General features: G+C 38.3%; 1 protein-coding gene across 1 annotated transcript in view; it reads left to right on the plus strand.

Moving 5' to 3' along the window:
- RAB2A (RAB2A, member RAS oncogene family) overlaps positions 1–26,835 on the plus strand; it is an 86,719-nt gene that overhangs the window by 52,240 nt on the left and 7,644 nt on the right. Inside the window, exons 4-6 of the mRNA XM_047073972.1 lie at positions 1,352–1,434; positions 1,822–1,914; positions 10,150–10,261. Of these exons, the coding sequence (XP_046929928.1) occupies positions 1,352–1,434; positions 1,822–1,914; positions 10,150–10,261 (288 nt within the window). The remainder of the gene's footprint in view (positions 1–1,351; positions 1,435–1,821; positions 1,915–10,149; positions 10,262–26,835) is intronic.

Consider the following 26,835-nt stretch of genomic DNA (forward strand, 5'->3'; position numbering starts at 1 on the left):
GTTTGCAAGTTACCAAGAGAAGGTCTCATTTTTAGTTTTCACATAGGGGAAGTTATTTTTACTGAATGTTAGCATGTTAGGATTTACCAGTGTCCTCTTATTTAGGTGGAATGGAGTAATGACCATTTTGTGTACTTGATTAAGACGTTAGGATTCATTCTTTCATTTGAGAGGCTTTCTCCGCATGCCTGTGTGCCAGACCCGGTTCTAGACGCTGGGTGCACCGTCTCCGGGGGAGCACCGGAGGGGATGAGTATAGTGGGAGGGCCAAGAAGACAAGGAATGACGGTGTTGAGTGTTAGAACAAGGCAGAACTTGAGCTGTGTGAATTCTGAGGGTTGGAAGGATTGAGTAGTTAGATTGGAAGGTAAGAACTCAGAATACAAACATGAATATTTTTCATGTTAGTAGATTTTAAATATAAAACATTGTGAAAACTGGCTTTGTGTTTACTTACTTTACATACGTATCTTTTCTTAAAGGTAGAAAAGTGATTAAGACTGTGTGAGTATTTTTGATAAGACCTGTCTCACTTTTAAACCCTGAGGCAATCCGTATATCCCTCACCAGCCTTAGTGCCACCCGGAAAAGAGAGAAATTAGCTAATTTTGCATAATCTCTGAAGTCTGTTTTCACAAGTGGATAAAAGAAGACTTTTACATCCTGTTGCTTTTTGACAAGCATTATATATCAAATACAGAGGAAATTGATTAAGTGTGGAGAAAAAAATTATATAAATTAAATTCAGAACCATTTTCTGTTTTTCATAATAAAATGATTGCTCAAAGAATTCCATCTGATGACTGTTGAAAGCTCACTGCAGTTTATGATATAACTGATAAAATCTGCATCCTTGGCCTTCCAACAACCTTTACACCAGCAGATGGTGGGCGTAAAGATGTCATTCATCATTTATTTACAATGGACTTTTATTTATTCTAGTGTCAACAGCTGCCCCAGGGAGTGGGTTATTGAATTCAAATGTGAGGCTCTGGGTTATTTGCTTCCTTTCAAATTTGTCTTCAGAGCTTAGTTGCTAGGAGTCCATTCTGTGTTCTAATAATGATTCATGTATTGTGAAGCCATTCAGTAAATTGGGTTGTCAGGGATTGCCAAAAAAGGTTTAGAGGTCTTGTTGGGGGCGGCGGTGGGGGGGTGGGGGGGCATGTGTGTCTGGTTGACTTGAGCAGTAGTGGTAGTATTTTGTGACTTTTTCCTAAGACTGGTGAAGTTAGATTTTCTTTCCCTTTGCAGGCTCATTCCCTACCTGCCCATATTCTGTATATGAATGAAAAGAAAACGTAGAGGACAGTATATTAAAGAAAACTCTCAACCTTTTCTTTCCTCACAGGCAGGGCAGGAGTCCTTTCGTTCCATCACACGGTCATATTACAGAGGTGCGGCAGGCGCTTTGCTAGTGTATGATATTACAAGGTGAGAACGTGGGATGTGTCCATCCATTTGGTCAGTGCAGAGACTTCCTCTAAGTAAATACACTTGCCAGTTATCAGAGTATGGCTTTGCCTTTGACCTTAAAACTGAGGTGTCTTGAATTTAAATTTACTACAGAAATCTGCAACTAAATTATTTTCTTATGTAAATAAACACCTAAGTTAATCAATTTGGTAATATTACTTACACATGGAGTTTTCTAAAGTGGGGTTACATTTCGTTTCCAGATAACTGTACTTGAGATTTGTTTCTCATTACGTAAGTGGATATGGCTAAAAGTAGTTACCTTGAATGGAATGTGTGCTGTTCATTGCACACTACTAGGGAGAACACTTTGAAAATAGCGGTCAAATTTTCTCTTATTTTTAGGAGAGATACATTCAACCACTTAACAACCTGGTTAGAAGATGCCCGCCAGCATTCCAATTCCAACATGGTCATTATGCTTATTGGAAATAAAAGGTAAAAAGATTATCTAAAGCTTTTTTGCATTAATGATGTAGACTGTGGATAGCAGTTTGTGTGATAACTGTTAGAGTGCTTATCTTCTACGTTTGTCCAAATGTTATTGGTGTCTTAAATTGCAAAATTTTGAAAATCCTAAGGTGATTCTTTCAGTTTTAAAATACAGATGATACGATTTGTGGGACATCATCATCATTGTCATTATTATTATTGTTATTATTATTATTAGAAATAGTTTTGGTTGGAAGGTAAACTTTAAAGAATAATCTGAAGGAAGTTCATCTGATTCATAATTGAAATAAAACACTGTAGATCACTGTTAAATGTTATCCAAATTATTTTAAATACTTCACAGTAGAAGTAACAATGTGTGCAGAGTTAAGAAAAAATATTTTTCTTTTTTTTAATGACTTAATGTGCATTAAAAGTTCATATAATACATATATTATTCAGGTGTATTTTCATGAAAGCCCTGAAACACTTCTAATACTCTTTAGTAGATATCACATTAGTACTTTTAAACTTACCTCTAAGGCTTTATATTCATGTTATCCTAATGTTGTTTTTTTAATCTCATTTCATTTTATATCTCTAAGGAGCATTATTTGCACCGAACGTCTTTGTGTTCTACATTTAAAATAATAGTACACGGGAAAACTTTTTTGGCCATAGTTTCTCTAAACTTACAGAGTGTGGGAAAGGCTTCACTAATTTTAGTAGAAAATTACAGTGGCAATAAATAAAACTAGTATTCTAAATTTTCAGACTTCTATCTTATCAGTGTTTTTCCTTGTGTCTGAAACCTGGTAGGTGGCAACTTACTGATGGCTTAAATTTGGTTGTTGCCTCTGAGGACCTTATAGTCCCAGTATGCAGAGGAAAAGCATAATATGTACAAAGGTGTTCTCACTACAAAATGGAATGATAATTAAGATTATGGAGGTGTTGGCTAACACCTTGGTGGTAATCATACTGTGTCATATAAATGTATCAAACTAGCACATTGTACAGGTTAAACCTACACAGTATTATGTATCAATTATATCTCAATAAAAAATAATCCCTAAACAATTCTTAAGAAAGTATTTTCGTCACATCTACTTGATCCCCCCAACTCTAAGCTAGTTACCATGGTCTTCCTAAATTTCCAATATTAGATGATTACTTTCTTATATGTAGAGTCCTTTAATCAAAACAAACACAAAAACAAACAAAAAAAACAAAACCTAAATAAATGGAGAGATAACACTGTACTTATTGATTGGAAAACTCATTTTTAAGATGGCAGGTCTTCCCAAATTGATCTAAAGATTCATTGTGTTCCCAGTCAAAATTCTTCATCTTTATTTATCTTTGAGAGAGAGACGGCATGTGAGCAGGGGAAGAGCAGAGAGAGAGGAAGATACAGAATCCGAAGCAGGCTCCAGGCTCTGAGATGTCAGTGCAGAGCCTGACATGGGGCTCGAACTCACAAACTGTGAGATCATGACCTGAGCTGAAGTCGGACGCTTACCCGACCGAGCCACCCAGGTGCTCCCCACCCCCCACAATCAAAATTCTTTAGGCTTTTTAAGAAGGTGGAAACTAGCAAGCTGATTTTAAAATGTGTATGAAAATGCAAAGATCGTAGAATAGCCAGAGTTGGGGGTTGCACTGTACTGATTTCAAGATTTATTATAAAAGTACTACAATCAGTTTAGTCTGGTATTGACATAGACCAGTGGAAGAGAGTGAGAAATCCAGAAGTAGATTCATACATATATGGTCAATTAATTTTTTGCAAAAGTGCCAAGACAGTTCAGTGGGGGAAAGCATCAAATGGTGCTGAAATAATTGGATAGCCGCAGGGGAATGGGGGGGACCTTGACGCTTACCTCACACCATATACAAAAATTAACTGGAGGTGGGGGGCAACTGGGTGGCTGAGTCTGACTCTTGATTTCGACTCAGGTCATGATCTCACAGTTGGTGGGATCAAGCCCCATGCTGGGCTCTGCACTGTTAGTGCAGATCCTGCTTGGGATTCTCTCTCCCTCTCTGTGCCCCTCCCCTCCTGGTGCTCATGCATGTGCATTCTCTCTTGCGCGCAAAATAAGTAACCATTTTTTAAAAATCTGGGAGACGGGATGCCTGGGTGGCTCAGTCGGTTAAGCGTCCAACTTCGGCTCAGGTCACGATCTCACAGTTTGTGAGTTTGAGCCCCACATCGGGCCCTGTGCTGACAGTTCACAGCCTTGGCCTGCTTCAGATTCTGTGTCTCCCTCTCTCTGCCCCTCCCCTGCTCTCACTCTGTCTCTCACTCTTTCTCAAAAATAAATAAACATTAAAGAAAACCTCAGTCATTTCACGCTCATTACAATGGCTAAAATTAACAAGATTAACGTAGCAGGTATTGGCAAGGATGTAGAGGAACTGAAACTCTCATATTGCAGATGGGAATGTAAAATGATACAGCCAGTTGCAAAACAGTTTGGTAGTTTCTCTAGAAATTAAACATGCATACGATAAAACACCTAGGCATTCCGTTCCTAGGTATTTACTCAATGTAAACATGTTTTCATAGGGCCGCACAAAGAATTACACACAAATACTCTAGCAGGTTGGTTTATAATAGCTCATAAGTGGAAACAACCCACACTTCCAATAATAAGTGAATGGATAAATTGTGATACAGTCCTACAATGGAATACCACTCAACAATAAAGAAGAAAGAGCCATTGATATATGCAGCAAAGTGGATGAATTTCAAAATAATTATGCTGAGGGGTGCCTGGGGGGCTCAGTCAGTTAAGCATCCAGCTTGGGCTCAGGTCATGATCTCGCGGTTCCTGAGTCCAAGCCCTGTGTTGGTCTCTGTGCTGACAGCTCAGAGCCTGGAGGCTGCTTCAAATTCTGTCTCTCCCTCTTTCTCTGTGTCCCTCCCCTGCTCACACTGTTTCTCTCTCTCTCTCTCTCTCTCTCTCTCTCTCTCTCTCTCTCAAAAATAAATCAACATTAAAAAATAATAATAATTATGCTGAGTGAAAAAACCCAGACAAAAATGAAGATGTGTAATTATATAAATTATAGTAGTGAAGACATATATAAAATACTAGAAAATGCAGAAAGCAGATCATAAGTTGCCTAGGGTAAAGTGGAAAGAAAGGATGGATTATAGTGGGGTGTGAGGAAAAGGAGGAGACGTGAATGGCTTCACGGTAAACATGTCAACCTGTCAAACTCACCATTTTATACTAAATGTGCGGTTTCTTCTGTGTCAGTTATACTACAATAAAGTTGTAGAAACAAACCAGTAAGATAGCAAATAGCATTGTATTGTATAGATTTCATTTTAGAAAAAGTTATTTTAATAGAAATCAAGGTTTGCTGTCAAGAGAAAATATTTACTTAAGTAATATTTCAATTATAAAAGGCCAATTGTTACTTCTTTGTGACTAGAAGTGTCTATCATCTTGGCCTTTGCCCAAGGCCTTTCGTGGTTATTCTTCATTTAAATTATTTCACTAAACCTTTTAAGATTAAGGCTTTTGTAGGGAAACTTTAGTCTTTGTAGTATGGAAGTATTCTTACTACCATTCAGTGGTGAGGTATGAAATAATAAGAGAAGAATTTTGGAGAATAAAGAGAATTTTCATACTTGTAATCTCACCAGTGTTTTCCTTGTGTCTCAAACATGGTGGGTGGCCACTTACTGATGGCTTAAATTTTGTTCCTGCCCATGAGGAGCTTATAGTCTAAGTGAAAAGGAAAAGCATAGTATATACAAGAGGTGTTTCTAATGAGTAGAGATGGGTGGCCCTTATAATTTAAGCATAGTAGCTGTGGAAAGACATTTTAAGGAAGAAACTAGGAGAAAGGAACAAAGAATGTATGACATGCAAAGAGTGAATAGGAATGAACAGAGATAAATGAGGTAATTATTATTAGATGAGGTGAATTGGGGTAGACATGGGAACAGGGAGTAGGCAATTTTTGAATTAGATGAATTAAGCAGTAGGGAGCCAGTGAAGGGATTTGAGAAGGGCAGTGGCCTAGTCAGAGTGACAGATGACACAGATTTTTCTTACTATGGCATTTTAAACTGGTTACACAAGAAATAGGAAGCAGAGCCTACAAAGATGAAAAATTCTTGGTAGTCAAGGGTTATAATACAAGCCCTAAAGAAAAAGGGGGTATGGGTTATGAATGCCTTAGGAAGGAAGGATAGTTAAGTAATGGAAACCATTTAAATGGGATTATTGGGAATGAAAGTCAAAGACAACGATATGATTTTTATACCTGGAAAACTGAGGAAACAAGTAAAGAAGGGTGTGATAAAAGAAAGGTTGTGCCTTCTTTTATGTTTCCTTTTTTTTTTTTTTTTTTAAGTAGGCTTCATGCCCAGCGTGGGGCTCGAAAGCATGACCCTGAGATCAAGAGTCAGATGCTCTACTGACTCATACAGCCAGGTGCCCCAAAAGATCATGCATCCTAAATTGCCACTTATTTATTTTTTTATTTTTAACACTCTCTCAAACGTGCATGTCTTTAATCCTCTTTGCTAAGATAACATTTGCAAATGCAGACATAATCAGAGATAGCGGGAGTGGAAAACCGTAATTTTATCCCAAAATAAGGTATTATTTAAATATGGCTTATGCTTAAAATGGGATTAAGGTACTTGAGGGGAAAGGTATTTTCTTGAAGATTTCGTGTAATTCAAAGCTAATACTCCCTTAAGAACGATAGAAGAGGAGGCTGATTTCCAGGAACATGTTTCGACATCACTGTTGCTAGTGTTTTCCCCCCATTTTTTATTCCTACTAGAACGTAAGCTCCATGAGGCCAGGGGTTTTTAGATTTTTGTCTGTTTTGCTGAGTGGTCTGTCCCCAAATGTAGGAAAGGGCTTGGCACACAGGAAGCCCTCAGATTATAGTTGGATAGTTGCCTGTGCTATAATATTTGTAAACTTAGTTTGCCTTCCTTTTTTGTTCTCATCTTACCACTAATATCTCATAGCATGGCATCTAAATGAACAGTACTATGACATATCCTTGTGGTTCCCTTTGTAATATTCTATATCAAACTTTCTAACATTTCAGATTTTCAGGAGTATTTTTTTGAGACTTGCACCACCGAATGCTTAGATGACATTTTATGAATTGTAAATTACTTTAAACGTGTAACAACTGTGATAGTTACAGAATCACTCAGAAGGTTCAATTACATAAACAGTGGTGACTGATGATGTCCTGAGTAACAACTTTGTAAACATAATTGACAGCTTATTCTGGTCAGCCAGCTTGAAAGGTATCCAGTTCTTGGTGAACTTTGTAAAGGTGAAACAGTGATATTACTTTAACATTAGATAGAGGAAACATCTTTGTTTCATCTCTAATTTGTGTAATGTAAATCTGCATAAAATACTAACGTTCTTTACTGTGCACTCAGTAAAAATAGTGCTGTGAAAGACTGCAAAATAATATGGGAAAGTGATCCACAATATACAGGAAATGAAGAAAAAGGCAAAATACAACAGTGGGTATGAGCATGTTCCAATGGGAAGAAATAGACAATAATAAAGGAGTAATCTAGAATTATGTTCACCAAGGTGTTCATTACCTGTGGAAAGTGAAATTATGGGTAATTTTTTTCTTTGTATTTTTCCATATTTGACAAAAAGTTCTCCAGTCAGTTTTTATCAGGAATAGTAATCCTTATATAATAGTAGTCTGGATGGAATCACTCTACCAGCTCTTCCGAGAATGTGAACTTGGATGCTTTATTTCACCTCTTTGTTCCTCTGTTTCCTCATCTGTCAAGTGAATTAAATGAGATAATCCATGTAAAACACTTCACACAGTACCAAGTTCATTCCGTGTCACTCTCCTCATCCATTAGTAAAAATGGTTAAGTGAATTGTGATGCATATTATTAATTCGTCACTAAAAATTGTGTTTATGGAAAAGAGGTCATGACACAGGCAACAGGGACAGGTGAAGGAAAGTAGGGCGCAAAGTTGCAGCTGGAGCATGGTTATGCATATGTGTGACAAAGGTCACTGTGGAGTAGAAAACCAGGACTAAGAAGAAAGAAATTAGAAGTAAGTCGATTTGGGGATGACTGCCCTACTTTCTAGAGTAACCTTCCGCCTCTCCCTGGCTCTCCTCACTCTGCTTACTCTGCTCTTCTGCATTGACCACTCGGTCACACTATATTCTTTATTCAGTAGTCTAGTCCGTCCTCTACCCAGAATGTGCCCTTTTTTGTCTGACTTGTTCATTAGTACATCCCAAGCACACTTAGTAAAATTCCTGGCTTATAAAAGACATTCAGTAAATATTTGTCAAATGAAATGATTTCCTTTTCTTGGATGTTTCTGTATTTCTAATTTAATAATGATGATACTAGGCATTTATGAAACTAATGCTGAACTAAAGGAAAATTAACATAGATGTGCGATACCGGTCACATTCTTTGGAGTGCCAGATCTAAAGGGGTGTGAATTTATCACGTGTTGATGAGGATTGTGATACAGTGGGAACTTTCAAACACTGCTGCTGAGAGTATAAATTATACAACTGTTTTGGGAAGCAACTTTATACTAAGTATATATTCAAGTACAATGGCTTTTGAGCTTTTTGATTTAAAATAAATGCATTTTATATCATGCCCTAGTATGTGTGTACTTACGTAAAAACAAATTCCATGAGACAGTGGGTGATGCACTCTGATACTTTCTTTTATTCCTTACTATTTCACTGAGTCATGGCCCAGTTTGAAAAACACTACCTTTGAAAAGTTCTGGCACGTGTACACCAACATGTGTGAAAATTTTTTATCGCAGCATTGTTTATAATAATGAAAAATTAGAAATTACTTTGTCAAATGGAAAATTAAAAAACAAATTGTGTTGGGGCGCCTGGGTGGCTCAATTGGTTCGGCGTCCAACTTCGGCTCAGGTCACGATCTCACCGTTTGTGAGTTTGAGCCCCACGTCGGGCTCTGTGCTGACAGCTCAGAGCCTGGAGCCTGCTTCATATTCTGTGTCTGCCTCTCTGCCCCTCCCCCTCCTCTCTCTCTCTCTCTCTCTTTCTCTCTTTCTCACACACACACACAAATATTTAAAAAAAAAATGTTGCATTCATTCAATGGACTATGATACAGCAGTAAAACATTAAGAAACTAGATCTACATATATTGTGTTGATAATTGAAAAACATCATGTTGACCAAAATTAACAAGTTGTAGAATGATAGCTATACCTGAATTTTTTTTAATGTGCAAAAAACCCCCTTTATTGTATGGCTGTAAACGTAAGTATACATATAAAAGACCCGCATGAGAGTGAAAGCACCAAATACAGACAAGTGGTTACCTTAGACGTAAGAGGGAAAAGAATGAGATCAAGAACAGACAGGCACACAGGAGGTGAACCAACTGTAACTCGATTTTATTTCTCATCAGGAAAGAAATTTAATACAAATGTCAAACTAATATGTCAGGGCTAGGTGGAAGTCTGAGGAGTCTGTTCTTCGTCCTTTTCTGCGTGCTTAAAATCTTTTGCAATAGGAAAACATTTTATACTAAAGCTTAGAACTTTTTACAGTAAAACACACTCGAAAGACTGCTACTCTTCCCCCCACCTTACCAGAACGGTTCCTGTAGGATAAAAATGAATCCCATGCTTTCCCCCAAAACTCCTGGCCTAGACTTTCGTTTCTTTCTCTATATCTCTGCTAACGATTTTATTAGGAGTTAAACCAAGTGAGATTAATAATCTAGTTAGTGTTTCCTTAGTGCTTTGGATTTTATTGAGCAATTTCCTAGAGCTTCTGAAAACTGTGCGATTTGTTTTTTAATCACATTCATAGAAACTCAGTCTGACTGAAAGATGAGACTAGTGTAATTCAAAGTTTTATTTTGAATAAAACTGTTGCCTTCTTTGGGAACCCACTATACTCGAAAGCAGAGTGTTGGGTAGATGCTCCAAGTAGGTTTCCCTCACTTTTAACGTTCTAGAAGTCTGACTCAGAATCTTTCTCCTGTTGGATTGTTTGTTCTTTGAAACTGAGCACTATGCTATAACTGTTTTGACCTTCATAAGACCTAGAATAATGCAGTTGATGGTTATGTGGTAAAAATTAATTGAAAAAATGGCACAACTTTGAATCTCATGGTGCCCTTTCCACCAATGCCTCTGTTTATACTGTGTTGGTTAATAATGTGGCCTTTTATTTCCTTATATTTAGTGATTTAGAATCTAGAAGAGAAGTAAAAAAAGAAGAAGGTGAAGCTTTTGCACGAGAACATGGACTTATCTTCATGGAAACTTCTGCTAAAACTGCTTCCAATGTAGAAGAGGTAAATAAATGGCCCATTTAAATGTTCGTCATCTTTTTTACTTAATTGGAATGTATTGTATGCTTTCATATTCACTTTTTGATGTCTCTTCTAAACCTTTTTAGTCTTTATTATCATAGAGTAGGAAGATTCCTTCTGTTTGAAATGCCTTGTCTTACAGCGTTCGTCTTAAATCAGACTCCTAAATTATATTCTGAACCTTCTCTCTAAGCCAAAATGCTTTAACACATCTTTCTATATATTTATCCTGAGAGGGAAAAAATAACACTAATGAAATTTAGAAAGGTATCAAGACACTAAACATTCGTAGCTATTTGTATCTACTTTTTCTTAAATAGGGAAAGTATTCTTACTATGTAGCATACAAAGCATGGGAATTCTGCCATCTTTAGTAAAATTTAAAGTGTCTCCGTGATTTTCATTGATCAGCCTGAACTGCTACAAGTTTTCTGAACACATCATGTTCTTTTATGCTTTTTGTATTTGGGTATGGTATTTATATACTATACATAGATGAGTAGGCAGTTAATTCTCTCTAAGGTAAAAGTATTGCCACATTCTGTTTTATAACAGGCAGGAAAGAGGCTGGGGCACCTGGCAAGCTCAGTCAGTGGAGCATGTGACTCTTGATCTTGGGGTTGTGAGGTTGAGCCCCACATTTGGTGTAGAGATTGCTTAAAAACAATATCTTAAAAAAAAAAAAAAGCAGGGAAGAGGCTAAGAAAATAAGTAATTTGCCTAGAGTAATGCCACCTTCTGGGTAAGAATCTTAGCAGCAGCTGCAAAAAGGGACTCTAGAAACTAAATGATTTAAAAATCTCCTTTTTCTAAGGATAGCAGAGATGAGGTCCTAGACAGTAGCTAACACAATGCCTCTCATGTAGTAAACAGTGAGTAAATATTTATTAAGAATGTACTTGGAGCTCTTTGAATTAACTTTTGAACCCAGAAATAGACTACAATTATTCAACAGCATTGATAATTTTGCTGGAAAATTATTTCTTAGGTAAGATTTTATCTCTACTTGAAGAAGTGCTCTATGACTGTCCTCAATGCATTTCCTACATTTCCTACAACCACCAATTAATGCTTTACCAGTTGCCAGTAATTACAGTTTGATAACGTACAAAAGTAATACTGCATTTTGCACAGCAAATCCAGAAATTTGTTCTGCCTCTTTGTTCAACTTAGAATAGACATGTAAAGGCACCTGTTTCAGAGAGGTACTCCTTTACTAGAGGTGTTATATTTGAAACCATAAGGGCCAATGTGTTGTGGAGATTTCAAGACCTCTGAAACATATCCTTATTGATTGTTATTGATTTTCTTATTTATTTTGAGAGCCCTAAAGCCAAAACTGTCTACATTTAGTTAAGCAAACAAACAAACTAACATACTATGAGGCATCTGGCTGGCTCAGTGAGAAGAGCATACAGCTCTTGATCTCGGGGTTGTGAGTTTGAGTCCCACATGGGGTGTAGAGATACTTAAGTTAATAAAACTACTCTGAAGTCGGATGACAGAGCATCTACTACTATAAAGTACTCCCAGATTTCTGGCTTTGTTTCTGATGATTTTGTTCATTTTCCTTATTCGTAACCAGAAACCATAGGTATTTGTTGCTATTGACATTCAGCTGACCACTTAAATAAATTCCATTAATGTTTTGGCAGCACTTATACAAAAATCCTGTATATGTGGTTAATAATAATTACATACATTTTGTCTTGGGGCGCTGGCCCCTGGGTGGCTCAGTCGGTTAGGCGTCCCAGCTTCGGCTCAGGTCATGATCTCACGGTCTGTGGGTTAGAGCCTTGCATCAGGCTCTGTGCTGACAGCTCAGAGCTTGGAACCTGTTTCAGATTCTGTTGTCTCCCTCTCTGTCTCTGCCCCTCCCCCACTTGTGCTCTGTCTCTCTCTCAAAAAAAAAAAAAAACATTAAAAACAATAATAAATAAATAAATAAATAAATAAATCTGGGCAGGAATTTCCCATACTCATGAGAGAACTTTAATTATGTAAATTAATCTGTTTCAGATTCTGTGTCTCCCTCTGTCTCTGCCCCTCCCCCACTTATGCTCTGTCTCTCAAAAAATAAACATTAAAAACATAAATAAATAAATAAATAAATAAATAAATAAATAAATCTGGGCAGGAATTTCCCATACTCATGAGAGAACTTTAATTATGTAAATTAATTTGTCTCTGAGAAGCCAAGGATATTAAGAAATAATCTTTTTAAATCCCATTTTAAAAGATCATAGACAAGCATTACATAATATAATCATCCATGCGATTTTACCTAATAGCTAAAAATATTTCATGATAAAGTATTTTGAGAAGGTGGAGGACCATTCTGTGATCCACAAAGAGCAAAATCAAACCTGAACCTCTACATGACTTAGGAACTTATTGACCATGAAAGCAATAACCAAAGGGCTTCTGCATCTAGAAAAAATAGGAATGGACTTCCTCACCTCTTCCACCTGCCAACTAAAGCTAAAACTCTGAACATTATATATAAAACAATAAGAAGACCTGAAGGTGGAGAGAACACCATCTAGAGACCTTGGGATCTGAGGAAAGTGACACAGCAGTGATTTCCCTTGGTTTTCTTCAGATCAGGCGCTAGAAAAACTGGCAATCCAGAAAGACCAGCAGGTGCAGGGGGAAAAAGAGAAGCCTACCTTCTAGTCAAAGGTCCAGGAAAGCCTGTTAGCAAGAAAATAACCATTCTACTACAGCCAGACATGACAGAAAATGATGGTGCTGCTTCTACCATCAGCTTGCTGTAATAAGGTTCTCCCACACTCACCATTGTCCTGTGGCATTGGGGTCAGAGGAAGCCAGCAAAAGTATAGGTTTAAAAAAAAATTTTTTTTAATGTTTATTTTTGAGACAGAGAGTGACAGAGCGTGAGCGGGTAGAGAGAGAAAGGGAGATACAGAATCCAGAGCAGGTTCCAGGCTCTGAGCTGTCAGCACAGAGCCCGACACAGGGCTCAGACTCACTAACTGCAAGCTCGTGACCTGAGCCGAAGTCAGACGCGCAACCAACTGAGCCACCCACGCACCCCAAAAGTATAGGTTTAAATAAGATCCAGAGTCTCATAATGTAGAACCCCAAATGTCCATCTTTCATTAGAAAATAACTCTTCATATCCAGAACCAGGAAGATCTCAAACTGAATGAGGGAAAAAAAAAATCAATAGATACTAATAGTAAGATGACAGAGACGTTGGAACCATCTGACAGAGATTTTTTAGGCAGCCATCATAAAAATGCCTTAACAAACAGGAGCATGCCTGAAACAAGTGAAAAATAGTCTTGGCAATAGAAATAGAAGTAAGGGGTACCTGGGGGGCTCAGTCAGTTAAGCGTCTGACTCTTGATTTCGGCTCAGGTCTTGATCTCACAGTTGTGAGCTTGAGCTCTGCATAGGGCTCTGCACTGACAGCACGAAGCCTACTTGGAGTTCTCTGTCTCCCTCTCTCTCTGTGCCTCCCTTTCCTTCTCTCTCTCTCTCTCTCCCTGTCAAATAATAATAATATAATAATAATAATAATAAACATTAAAACAAAGAAATATAGGTAAAAAGGACCAGATAGAAATTTTAGAACTGAAAAATATAATAATTGACAAAGGTTCAGTGGATGAGATCAACAGCAGAATGAAGGGGACAAAGGAAAGAAATAGTGAATTGGATGATAGACTAATAGAAACCACTCAGTCTAAACTACAGAGAGAAAATGGACTGGAAGACAAAAATGAGCAGTGATTCAGGGACCTGTGGAGCCATAACCCAAATTCTAACATTGTGTTACCAGATTCCTAGAAGGAGAGAAGAAAGATGGTCCTGAAAAAGTACTCAAAGAAATAACAACTGAAAACTTTTCAAATGTGGCAGAAGATACAAACCTACAGATTCAAGAGGCCTAGCCAACTCCAAACAGGATAAACCCAAACAAATTCACACCAAGCCAAACTTCTTCCATAGTCAAATCTCTGAAAGCTAAAGACAAAAATTATGAGAGCAGTGAGAAACACCTTACCAATTCAATGCCGGCAGATTTCTCATTAGAAACCATGGAAGTCAGAAATACACAGCAATTTCAAGAGCTGAAAGAGAACAGGGTTCAGGATTCTAGAACTAGCAACAATACCTTTGAAGAATGAAGAAAAATGAAAACATCAGATGAAAGAAAACTAAGAATTTACTAATACAAGATCTGCTACAAAAACAGTGGCTAATGGAAGTTATCTAACAAATGAAATGATAAAAGAAGGAATCTTTGAAGGAATACCAGTAACCAAAAGTATGGATAATGGTATATATATAGGAAATATCATAAACCATGGCAGAGAAAGGGGACATCAGGGGAGGTAAGGTTCCTGTGACACTCAAATGACACTAGTAGACTGTGATAAGTTAGTTATATGTGTAGATATATAAAGTGTAGGTATATATGTGTAGATATGTAAAGTCTATATAAAGTTTATACATATAAGTGCAATTCCTGGAGTAACTACTAAAAAATTTCCAAAGAGATACACTAAAAAATAGATAAATCAGTATGGAATTTTTAAAAAGGTTCAATTAACCCTCAGGCAGAAAAAAGAAAACCAAAAACAGCAACAAAAAAATCAAAATGACAGACTCAAGCCCTCACATAGCAATAATTATATGAAATGTACATGATCTAAATACACAAATCAAAAGACATTGGCAAAGAGGATTAAAGAACAACGATCTGGATGTCTACAAGAAACTCACTTCAAATATAATGATTCAGGCAAGTTGAAAATAAAATGATTGGAAAAGATAGATCATACAGGCATTAATCAGAGGAAGGCACGTGTGGCTCTCTTTAGACTTAACAAAGAAAATTGCCAGAGACAGAGTAGGACGTTATATAATAATAAAAGAAGAGTCTGCCAGGAAGACCTAGCGATCCTAAATGTGTATGTACCAAAGAATACAGCTGCAAGATAATGTGAAGCAAAAACCAATAAAGCAACTGGAAATAAACTAGACAGTGGAATTAAACTAGAAATCGATAACAGCCTCCAATTATGATTATGGATTTGCCTATTTCTCCTTTCAATTCTGTTAGCTCTGGTTATCAGTAAGTGATAACTGGAAAGAAAATCTCCAGAAATTTGGAAACTGAACAACACACACTTCTGAATAATCTGGGCCAAGGGGATGCCTTAAAGGAAATTTAAAAATACATTGAACTTTGAATGAAAATGAACTACAACATACTATACTTTCTCAAATAGGAATTGAAGACTTCTCAGCTTACTAAAAAGCATCTACAAAAACCCACAGCTAACATTAGGCTGAATGTTTTACTCCGTAGATCAGGAACAAGGCAAGGATGTCTGTGCTCATCATTATTCAAGATATTGGTGGAAATCGTAGCTAGTGCAATAAAGCAGGAAAGGGAAATAAAGGCAGAGAGGAAGAAGTAAAACTTTTTATTTGTGGCTGACAGGATTGTCTCTAGGAAATTCCAAGGAATTTACATACACACACAAAAGCTAGTTAGTAAGTGAGTTCAGCAAAATTACAAGACACGAGACAAATATATAAAAACATACTGTATTTCTGGGGCACCTGGCTGGCTCAGTCAGTAGAACATGTGACTCTTGACCTGAGGGTCATAAGTTTGAGCCCCATGTTGCGCATAGAGTTTACTTTAAAAAGATCTATTGTATTTCTGTGTATAGCAATGAACACCAAAATTTAAAATACAATACCATCTATAATCCCGCAAAAAGAAAATGAAATACCTAGTATAAATCTAAAAATAACACGTGCAGGACAGGACATGTGTGCTCGAAACTGCAAAATGCGGATGAAAGAAATTAAAGAAGATCTGAATAAATGGAGAGACATACTATGTTCGTTGTTTGGAGTATCCTACCTAATAAAGATGTCACTCCTTCACAAATTGACATAGAGGTTTAACCCAGTTCGTATCAAAATTCCAGTAAGATTTTTCTGTAGATATTTAACAACATTATTTTAAAATATAGGTAGAAGGGCAAAGGACCTAGAGTAGCTAAAACAATTTTGAAAAAATAATAAGGGAATCACTCTTTGATTTCAAGCCCTAATGTACACTATGTGATACCAGTAAAGGAACAGATACATACGGCAGTGGGACAGAATAGAGGATCCATAAATAGACCCCACACAGATATGCCCAACTGATTTAACAAAGGTGCAGAAACAACTCACAGAGGAAGATAGCCATTTCAAGAAATGGTGTTCTAGGAACAATTGGACATCCATAGACAGAAAAAAAAAATGCATCTTACACAAAAACTAACTCAAAAGAGATCATACTTTTAAATGTAAAACATTCAGATACTTTTATGGGGAGCAAGGAGAAAATCTTCATCTAGTGGTAGGCATGCTTGTAACTAAAAGCATAATCCATAAAAGGAACAATTGGTAAGTTCTTTAAAATTTTTGCTCTGTGAATGATCGTGGTAAGAGAACAAAAAGGCATCTACAGATGGGGAGAAAATACTTATAAACCAAATATCCAACAAAAGACTAGTATCTAGAATAAAAAAACTCAAAACTCAATAGTTAAAAAAAAGAAAAAAAGTCAGTCCAGTTAGAAAATGGGCAAAAGTTGGGACCAGAGATTCATCACAAAGGACATGTAAATGGAAAATAAGCACTTAAAAAGGTATTCAACATCACTAGCTGTTAGGAAAATGCAACTTAAAACATCCATGATAGCACACTACGCACCCATTAGAATAGCTAAAATAAAAAAGCGACAATATCAAATGCTGACAAGGATATGGAGAAACTAGATCACTCCTACATTGCTGGTGGGAATGTAAAATGATATGGCCACTCTGCAAACAATTTAGGGATGCCTGGCTGGCAGGCAGCAGAGCAAGCAACTCGATCTCAGGAGTCCTGAGTTTGAGCCCCATTGTTGGGGGTGGAGTTTACTTAATAAAAAATAAATAAACGTCTAAAAAAAAAAACTACGGGTGCCTGGCTGTCTCAGTCAGTGGAGCATGCGATTCTTGATCTCAGGGTTGTGGGTTCAAGCCCACGTTGGGTGTAGAGATTACTTAAAAATTTAAAATAAACCTAGACATTCAATTACCTACCAGTTGTATCTCTGAGCATTTATCCCAGAGAAATGAAGATTTCTGTTTAACCCAAAAACTGGTACATAGATGTTCATAGCATCTTTATTCACAATAGCCAAACACTGGAAACAACCTAGATGTCTTTCAACAGACCAATGGTTAGACAAAGTGATAACAGTACATCCATCCATGCCATGGAATACTACTCAACAAGTAAAAAGCGAGGAACAATTGATACATGCAACCACTCGGATGAGTCTCCAGAAAACTGTGCTTAGTGAATAAAGTCAGTCCCAAAGGTTGCATACTGTATGGTTCTATTTATATGATTTTGATTTTGAAATGACAAAATTGGAGAAATGGGAGCAGATTAGTCACTGCCAAGTTTAAGGAGGGTGGAAGAGAAGTGTGTATTGTAAAAAGACAACATGAGGGATCCTTATAACAGAAATGTTCTGTATCCCTTTGCAACATTTCGATTATGACAACGTACGTACTATACATTTCCAAGATACTGCCGTTGGGGGAAACCAGGGAAAGGTTACACAAGATCTCTTTGTATTATCTCTTAAATCTGCATGTGAATCTCTAATTATCTCAAAAAGTTTGATCAAAATATACATACAAATACACATACACAATAACCACATACAAACAACTTTAACCTATTCTTAAAGATCATAGTGGCAATTAAAACAAAAAAAATTAAAGATTAAGAAGCCTCACAGTTCTATTAAAAAATACTAATTTGAGGGGTGCCTGGGTGGCTCAGTCGGTTGAGCGTCCGACTCTGGCTTAGGTCATGATCTCACGGTCCGTGAGTTCGAGCCCCGCGTTGGGCTCTGTGCTGACAGCTCAGAGCCTGGAGCCTGTTTCAGATTCTGTGTCTTCCTCTCTGACCCTCCCCCGTTCATGCTCTGTCCCTCTCTGTCTCAAAAATAAATAAACATTAAAAAAATTTTTTAAAAATACTAATTTGAGGATATGGAGCACAGTTATAAAAGCTTAAGTGATATTTTTTGAATTTACAAAGAACACATTTCTTTTTCAAATTATTAAGTTATTAATTTTTTGTTAAATATGACTCTTTGATGAGTCTCTGTCACATTTCTGCACAGAGCAGATTTTTATACAAACAACCAGGTTCTTCCATGTTAAACATTATGTGTTTTAGCTTATGCCTAACAAATAATAAAGTTACTGTTGGGATTATTATGCATACATAGACTTTCTTAGTAAGATTGCTCAGAAGTAATCAAAGAAGGAATTATATTAATATTTAAAGCAAACTCAGTTCATTCATGACCTTTGTGCATGTCACACTTTAAAACCCAATTAGGTATATCATTAAAGAGCATTTTTATGATGGTATATGTTTATGCATGAGTTTATTTTTCTACATCAGCTGTATTAAAGCGTTTTGGTCAGCTCACAATAAGATTCATGGCACTGCTACTTTAAATCAATTTAAACAGTTGTCACCATTTAAAAAAGTAAACCCATATATCTGTCATCAGGCTTTAGAAGTTATCACCATTTTGACATTTTGATGATCTTGTTTTATTATGTCCTCTGTTTTTTAAGAAATTCCAGAAATATTTTACCTATAAATATTTCATTGGCAGTAATTTAAAAACCTACAACGCGATACCATTATTATACCTAACAAACATAGCAGTAATTCCTTGATAATATCTGATATCAAGTATGAATGGCATGCTTTTTATTTCATTCAGCAATTAATGTTGGAAAACAAGTACTTAGTTTCTCCGAGGTCAGAAAAGACTAACAGGTGTTGTGTCTGCCCTGGGAAGAGGGAAGGAGGAGAGCTAAGCCTTTCTCCGGCATCTGCCTTGTGATACGTGCTCAGTGCCAGTGCCTGTGCCTGTGACAGGAAAGCCAACACCTCAGTGGGAAAGGACACAGCTCATAAAATCGCAGTATACTGTCTCCAAGATGTGAGCAAGAATTAGCCAGCTAGAATTAGAGCGAAAGAGGAATCACGATGAAACATAAGAGCTAAATATGCTACTTTTACGGGGTCCATAGATTCTTAGTGGCTCAGACTCGGCATTGGAGCACATAGGAAATTAATTTCAGGGACGTTTGCTCTGAATACAGTGTCTTCTGTTTCTTACTTTCTAAGGACTTGGATTCGCCTAATCATGCCATCCTCCAGGAGAGAGGCAGTTTAACACAGTGGGTTGAACCTCATGCTCTGGGCTCAGACAGGAATTTCTTCTCAGCTTACTGCCTAACCTTGGAGGGCCCATTTCTGGGAAAGTGGATCATATGAGGAGTCAAAAGAATGAGACAGCTATTCTAGGGGCCCCTGGGTGGTTAAGCATCCAACTCTTGGTTTCAGTTCCGGTCATGATCTCACGGTTCATGAGTTCGAGCCCTGCAACAGGCTGTCTGCTGTCAGCACAGAGCCTGCTTCAGATCCTGTCTCCCTCTCTCTCTGCCCCTCCCCCACTCGCTTCTCTCTCTCTCTCTCTCTCTCTCTCTCTCTCTCTCTCTCTCAAAACTAAACATTTACCAAAAAAAAAAGTTTTAATAAATAAATTAAAAGGAAAGGATTTTTTTTTTTTTTTTTTTTTTTTTTTTTTTGCCAAGTCAGTTGTGTTTAGAGCTGTGCTTCTCAGATCACCTAGGAATCCTGTTGAAATGCAGATTCCGATTTGGTAGGTCAGGGTGTGGCCTGAGAGCCTGCATTTGGAAGTGGTGGTCCAGCGTCATCGTGCTGCTGCTCCTGGGCGGGCTTTGGGGAGTGTAGAGACCATGAAGTTCATTCAGCTCTGTTACCTAACAGAAGAACCTGGCCCACTAGTGTCCTTTCCTCTTCCTCAGAGACATTCCTTCAAACGTTTTCATCCTTTTTCTCTAGTGATTCTTGGTTCTCAGCACGTAATTGCATAATCAAATTTCAACCATTTGAAAAGCAAAACCTATCATTCCCAGTTCTTGGATGGTCTCCTCCATCCTCTAGTAAGTTCCATCTCTGTTTCCTCATTCTTTTTGACACCTCAGTTCACAGGTCGACTCATCTACCTTGGCCAAGGTCACCCTGGACCTCCTAATTGCCTATCCTAACAAATGCTTTTCTGTTCTTACCTTAAACAGTCCCTTAGGGATATTTGAATCTTCAGTAGCCTATGTCCTTTTTCCTACGCCTTCATAGTCATGTATTCAGTTAATGTATATTGCTTTCTGCTTGTGTCTTGTTATTTCTACTGTTAAATCTCTCTCCAGGTTGTACATTTTTCAGTCCTCTACACTGGTACCTCTGAGATCTTTCAAAACATGAAAATTGAGTGTCGCTCCCCAATTTTATTAAAAGCGTGTGGTGGGTTTTCCACCTCTTCGGAATCAAACTCCTTAGCTTGGAAGACAAGTCCCTTTATTTGCCAACACCATGTGATGTGCTTTCTATATTAAACTACGAGCTTATCAGCTGGGTGGCGCTCTTTAAACCCACCACCGCAGAAAGTGCTCTCTGCCCTTGGAATGCCCTTTCTTCCTACCGTTTCTTTCAGGGATATAATGAAGCCTCATACCTCCTCTTGGAATGCCATGACACACCCTCCCTGCCCCCACCCCCCCACCAGCCACCACGTACGTGCACACACACTTAAAACTTGTATACTCTCTTCTCTGTGCTCATTCCAGTCTCCTCCTGCGCATGAATTTATCTTTAGGTCTCTATCATGACACTTGGCCACGTTCCTTGAAAACCCAGGCTGTCTTCATCTCTGCATCCCCAGCGCCTTGCACAGGGTCTCCCCTGCACGGGAGACAACAAATGTTTGCATGATTCACTATTTATTTCATTACTTCAGCCTTGTCTCTCTTACTTCAGTCTTTAATCAGGTTATGCTTTGGTCCCACTGGTTAACATGTAGGTGGAATTCTGTCCTAAATTTACTTTGCCCTAAGCATTCTGAAAGCTGTGTGATTTTTGAAAACCCAAATGATCAGATTGGCTCCTCCTGTGATCAGGAGCTTCCTTCAGTAGCTGCCTAGGGTCTTTGTAGTTCGAAAAGATTTTTTTTAGACCCAGGGATAAATGTAGCAAAGGTTATGGCAGGTTAGGAAAAATACCCCTTCCAAAAAGACTCATGCTAACTTTCTGATGATTTCACAATACCCCAGAAGTGATGTATTATAATTATATATATGTAATTATATATATAATTGTGGATGTGTATATATATAGTTATATATAACTGTATAAATTAATAGTTTTGTAAATTTCATATATAAATATATATGAAATTCTATATAAATATATATAAATATATATTTTTTCCTGTAATTCCTTCCCTGATTTTCTCTGTGTATTTTTGCAATAAAGTAAAATTTCATTTTCTCAGAGTTGTACATTACCCAAACTCACAGTATTATATTTCCTGTGAGACCTACTGGTGATTGTGGTGTGAATAGTGGTTAGACTTTCCTTTTTTTTTTTTAATTTTTTTTCAACGTTTATTTATTTTTGGGACAGAGAGAGACAGAGCATGAACGGGGGAGGGGCAGAGAGAGAGGGAGACACAGAATCGGAAACAGGCTCCAGGCTCCGAGCCATCAGCCCAGAGCCCGACGCGGGGCTCGAACTCACGGACCGCGAGATCGTGACCTGGCTGAAGTCGGACGCCTAACCGACTGCGCCACCCAGGCGCCCTAGACTTTCCATTTTCTAAACAGTGTCTCTTTATCAGATATTCTCACTCTCTTAGCCATTTGATGGATTATTTTTCCCTATACTCATCAATTTTACTCAGAATTGAAAGTTTATGGGAAATCAGAAAAGTACATAAACATCAAAAATTTTTGAGGCAAAAGTCTAATAATTTAAAATATCTTAAACTATTAGGGTGCCTAGCTGGCCCAGTCAGTAGAGCCTGTGACTCTTCATCTTGGGGTTGTAAGTTCGAGCCCACTTTGGATGTAGAGATGACTTAAAAATAAAATCTTTAGGGGCGCCTAGGTGGCTCAGTCGATTAAGTGTCCGACTTCGGCTCAGGTCATGATCTCATGGTTCGTGAGTTCGAGCCCTGCATCAGGCTCTGCGCTGACAGCTCGGGGCCTGGAGCCCACTTCAGCTTCTCTGTCTGCCCCTCCGCTGCTTGCACTCTGTCTCTCACATTGTCTCAAAAACAAATAAACATTTAAAAAAATAATAAAATAAAATCTTTAGGGGTGCCTGGCTTCTCAGAAGAGCATATGACTCTTCATCTAGGGGTCATGAGTTCGAGCCCCATGTTGGGGTAGAGATGAGTTAAGTAAATAAACTGTAAAAAATCAAATCTTAAAAAAAAATGGAACATTGGAAAATCAAGACTGGAAATTCCTGGCTTAGCTGCTAACGTCCTAAAAGATAGAGCCAAGATAATAGCTGAAAGCACAGTCAGCTAACGACGCTCAGACAGATTACAGCAACTTGCCAAGCCATCCACACAGATAGGATAGGTGGATTTCTATGTCTAGGGAAAACACGTGACTTGTGTAACTAGAAAGATGAACAGTTTCAAGGCCCTTCGCTAGTATTTGTGTCCTGCCCCAGTACTTGAAAACCAACAGACTCAATTTGCATCGAGAGGACATCTTACTCGCCTTGGGCTGCCTTCTAAGTGGTGGAACAGGCGTTGCTGTAGAGCTGGAATGTGGTGTGAACTGAAGGCTTTGTTTTCCCCTTAACCCTGTTCTCAGTGCCAAGGCTACCACACAGCTTTCCACTGGAAATTTGACTTGACCTTACGAGGCTTCCAGCATCCTTTGAGGAGTGTTTAATTTAATAAATGTTTGTTACTCTCCTCGCCTGGTTAGAAGATTTTGCTGACTAGCATCAGTTCCTCGCCCCCTTGTTTGGCCATCACCCTTAGGGAACTTGAAGGATCATCTAAGCCAAGCTGATTTTGAAAGTTAATAACCATTTTTTCTCCTAAGCCAAGGTAGCTAAACATTACTGGAGAAAGTCATGCTGATAAGTGCATATCACACACTTACACACTCACACATTCATTGTGCATATTCATACATAGGCACACAGTTATGTAGATCAACTACCAAGAATTTCCCACTTGCATGTGACATAAGCATTAGAATTCCATGTGTCTAAAACAAACTCTTCATTCTCTCCTTGAAATGTGATTTTTTTTTTTCCTTTTTTATTTACCTCAGTTCACAGCGTACCCTTCCATGTCAGTCACTTCAGGTAAAAGTGGAATCATCCTTAAACACCTTACCATTCTTGCCCTATTCTTTACCAAGTCCTGTTAATTTCTCCAAAGTAGATACTAAGTTTGATCTTTACTTTCCATTCTTGTCACCACTGTTAATTTGGCAGGCCTTCATTTCTTACCCGGGTTATTGGTTTAGACTGTACTGGTCTCCTTGTTGTCAGCCAGCCTTTCTTCATAGTAAAATAATAAAATAAAATGAAACATAATATAAATGAAAATCCCCTTGAGTTGTGTTAAAGCTAAGAAGTGATCCTGATAAAAGGAAGATAAATATGGACAGGACGTTAATCCTGCTAATCTTGCTACTGCTGCAGTTGTGCGTGGTCTTGGGCGAGTCATTTCTCCTTCTGCAGCCCACTCTTAGAGAGTCCTCCCTCTATACAGTGAGAGCTTCTGTAGATCAGTGGGTTTAGCAGTGGCCCTCTTGCTTCTAATGAAACACAGAAAACCGTGAAAGAAAAAAAGCAGAGGGGCGCCTGGTGGCTCGGTCGGTTAAGCGACTGACTCTTGATTTTGGCACAGGTCATGATCTCACAGTTAGTGAGTTTGAGCCCCACATCAAGCTCTGTGCGGCTCTGCAGAGCCTGCTTAGGATTCTCTCCTGCTACCCCTCCCCTGCCCACACACATATACCCTCTCTCTCAAAATAAACTTAAAAAAATAAAGACAGAGAAGGATATGCCATGAAAAATGAGGAAAGAGGAGGTTCATAGGGCTCTCCCTACTTCCTTCTTCACCCCAAGAGGTGGCCCCTGCATGAAATATAATTTGAAAGCCATTGTATTGGATAATGTATGTATGAGTTCTCTTTCAGTGAAACTAAAATAGAATCAGAACATTTTTTTTAAGTTCATTTATTTATTTTGAGCAAGAGAAAGAGCAGGGGGAGGGGCAGAGAGAGAGAATCCCAAGCAGACTCCATGCTGTCAGCACAGTACCTGACACGAGGCTCAGTCTCACGGTGAGATCATGATCTGAGCCGAAATCTAGAGTCGGATGCTTAACCAACTGAGCCACCCAGGCGCCTCTAGAATCAGAACATTTTAAAGCCACAGAATTTGAAGGAGTTTTGTGTTTAAACTGCCTAATCTTGAATTCTAGTCTAATGTTCTTTTCACAAGACTTCCCTGTCTTTGCATATTTAAGTCTGCTCTCCATATATTTGATTCTTCAGTACTCACTATACACATTTTATGTTGCTCACTTTATTTTTTAAGTTTATTTTGAGAGACAGCAAGAGCAAGTGGAGGAGGGGCAGAGAGAAAGGGAGAGAGAATCCCAAGCAGGCTCTGCACTGTCAGTACAGAGCCTGATGCAAGGCTCAAACCCACAAAACCATGAGATCATGACCTGAGCCAAAATCAAGTGTTGGGACGCTTAACCGACTGAGCCACTCAGGCGCCCCTCTTGCTTACTTTTTAAATGTTTGCTTTTTATTTTAATTCACCGAAAAGTATCAATCACTGTTTCTTTCCTTTAGTCTGCAATGTGTCAAGGCACATTCACATACAGCACGTGTACCCTCTTCTGTTGTCCCCACACGCCATTGCCCGCACACCTTCCTGATGGCGAAAGCTAGCAAGAAGTGAGTTCTTAACTATGCGCCAAGCACTGTTCTCAGTGGTCTGCGTTCATCCTCCCAAAGACTCTATGACATAGGCACCATTATTATCCTCAAGTTAACAAGAGGTGAAGCAGTGGGTCCAGAGCAACACCTCCAGTAAGAGGTGGCACTGGAGCTTGAACCTGGACGGTCTGGTTCTAGAGCCCCACTTGTGGCCATTCCGCTAGCCTTCCTGGCATAACTGCTTCATCCCACAGAGTTTCTTAGAAACAAATGAAAGAAAATAAATGCATTTCCTTATTTTTATACATACTGTAAATTTCTTTCAAAAATAATGCAAACTTGTGCAAATGACTTAGCAGGTTGACTGGCCCATAGTGAGTACTTAGTAAATACCGGTTGTCATTAGATTCAGGGGTCAGATGGACACCTGTAATGTTCATGGCATTGATTAGGAAATGAGAAGAAAATTAAACAGCATTTTAGTTACTTCGTTGTTTCCCAGTTCTCAAAAAGAAACTAGACTCACTAATTTCACAGGATACTTTACTGTCTAGCGTCTATTCAAGATGTTTATTTTTTCTTAAAGATTTTATTCTTAAGTAATCTCTACATCCAGCATAGGGCTTGAACTCACAACCCCGAGATCAAGAGTCGCGTGCTCCACCGACTGAGCCAGCCGAGTGCACCTGTTCAAGATGTTTAAATGAAACTAAGATACTTTGATTTATTTGGAATTCTTACCTCACAGATGTTAGACATTTTTTTCTTGCCACCAGATGGCAGCATGTTACATAAGGAAATAATTTAAAATCTACTCTGTTGCAGACAATTTATTTTCACTATTTTGCTTTAAAAACTGTTAAACCATAAGAAAAATGACATATTACTCTATTTTCCCCTTTGCCTCTATTCTGTCTCGTCGGCTGTGAAGAAAGGCTCTCTTAGCACGTTGTCCTTGGCCTGCATCTGGGCCTGCCTTAGTCCCGTCCTGCACACGTTCTCCCTCTGTCAGCGCGGAAGGTGTATTTTTCCTGCATCTTCAATAGAGATTTAAGCCCCTGTGCTCAGATTCTCCCAACTAAATTGTTTTAGTTTGGCAGCAGTAGGAATTGTATCCACCTCTTCCCTGTATCTTCCATAGTACCTAGGGAAGTGCTGAGTCTAAGGTAACAATTTAATAGGTGCCCTTTCACCCAAGGGTGAAATGACAAATGATAGGCTATGCATCAGCTTGTGTGTTGAATATTTATTTGAATTTAATGCATTTGTACTTCTTCATGGTTATGTTTGTTTTAATGTTTGCTATGGAAGTCACTGAAAATTTACTTAAATTTGGGTATTAGGACCATTAGATAACTACTGCCAACGGTTGAAAGATTAGTGTCAGAGGTGGAAGGCAATTAATGGCTAACGAAGGTGAAGGACTGACCGTGGCAATTAATCAAAGTAGGGCAGAGAGGGAGAGCTAATGGTGAAATGAAGAGAGAGTCGGGCCTCTGATACTGGCGTGAGTCCCTGGCAGGAAAGCAAGAGGCCCACCAAATGCACTTGGCTAGCTGGAAATCTGTTTCTACTTCATAATTGTGGACCTGCCTAGATAGTGTTTGTTTCACAGTGCTAATAACAAAATCCTTTGAC

The sequence above is a fragment of the Lynx rufus genome, unplaced genomic scaffold (genome assembly GCF_022079265.1).
Source record: "Lynx rufus isolate CCGP_SWC_20201006 ecotype Redwood Valley unplaced genomic scaffold, mLynRuf1.p SCAF_12, whole genome shotgun sequence".
Classification (NCBI taxonomy): domain Eukaryota; kingdom Metazoa; phylum Chordata; class Mammalia; order Carnivora; family Felidae; genus Lynx; species Lynx rufus.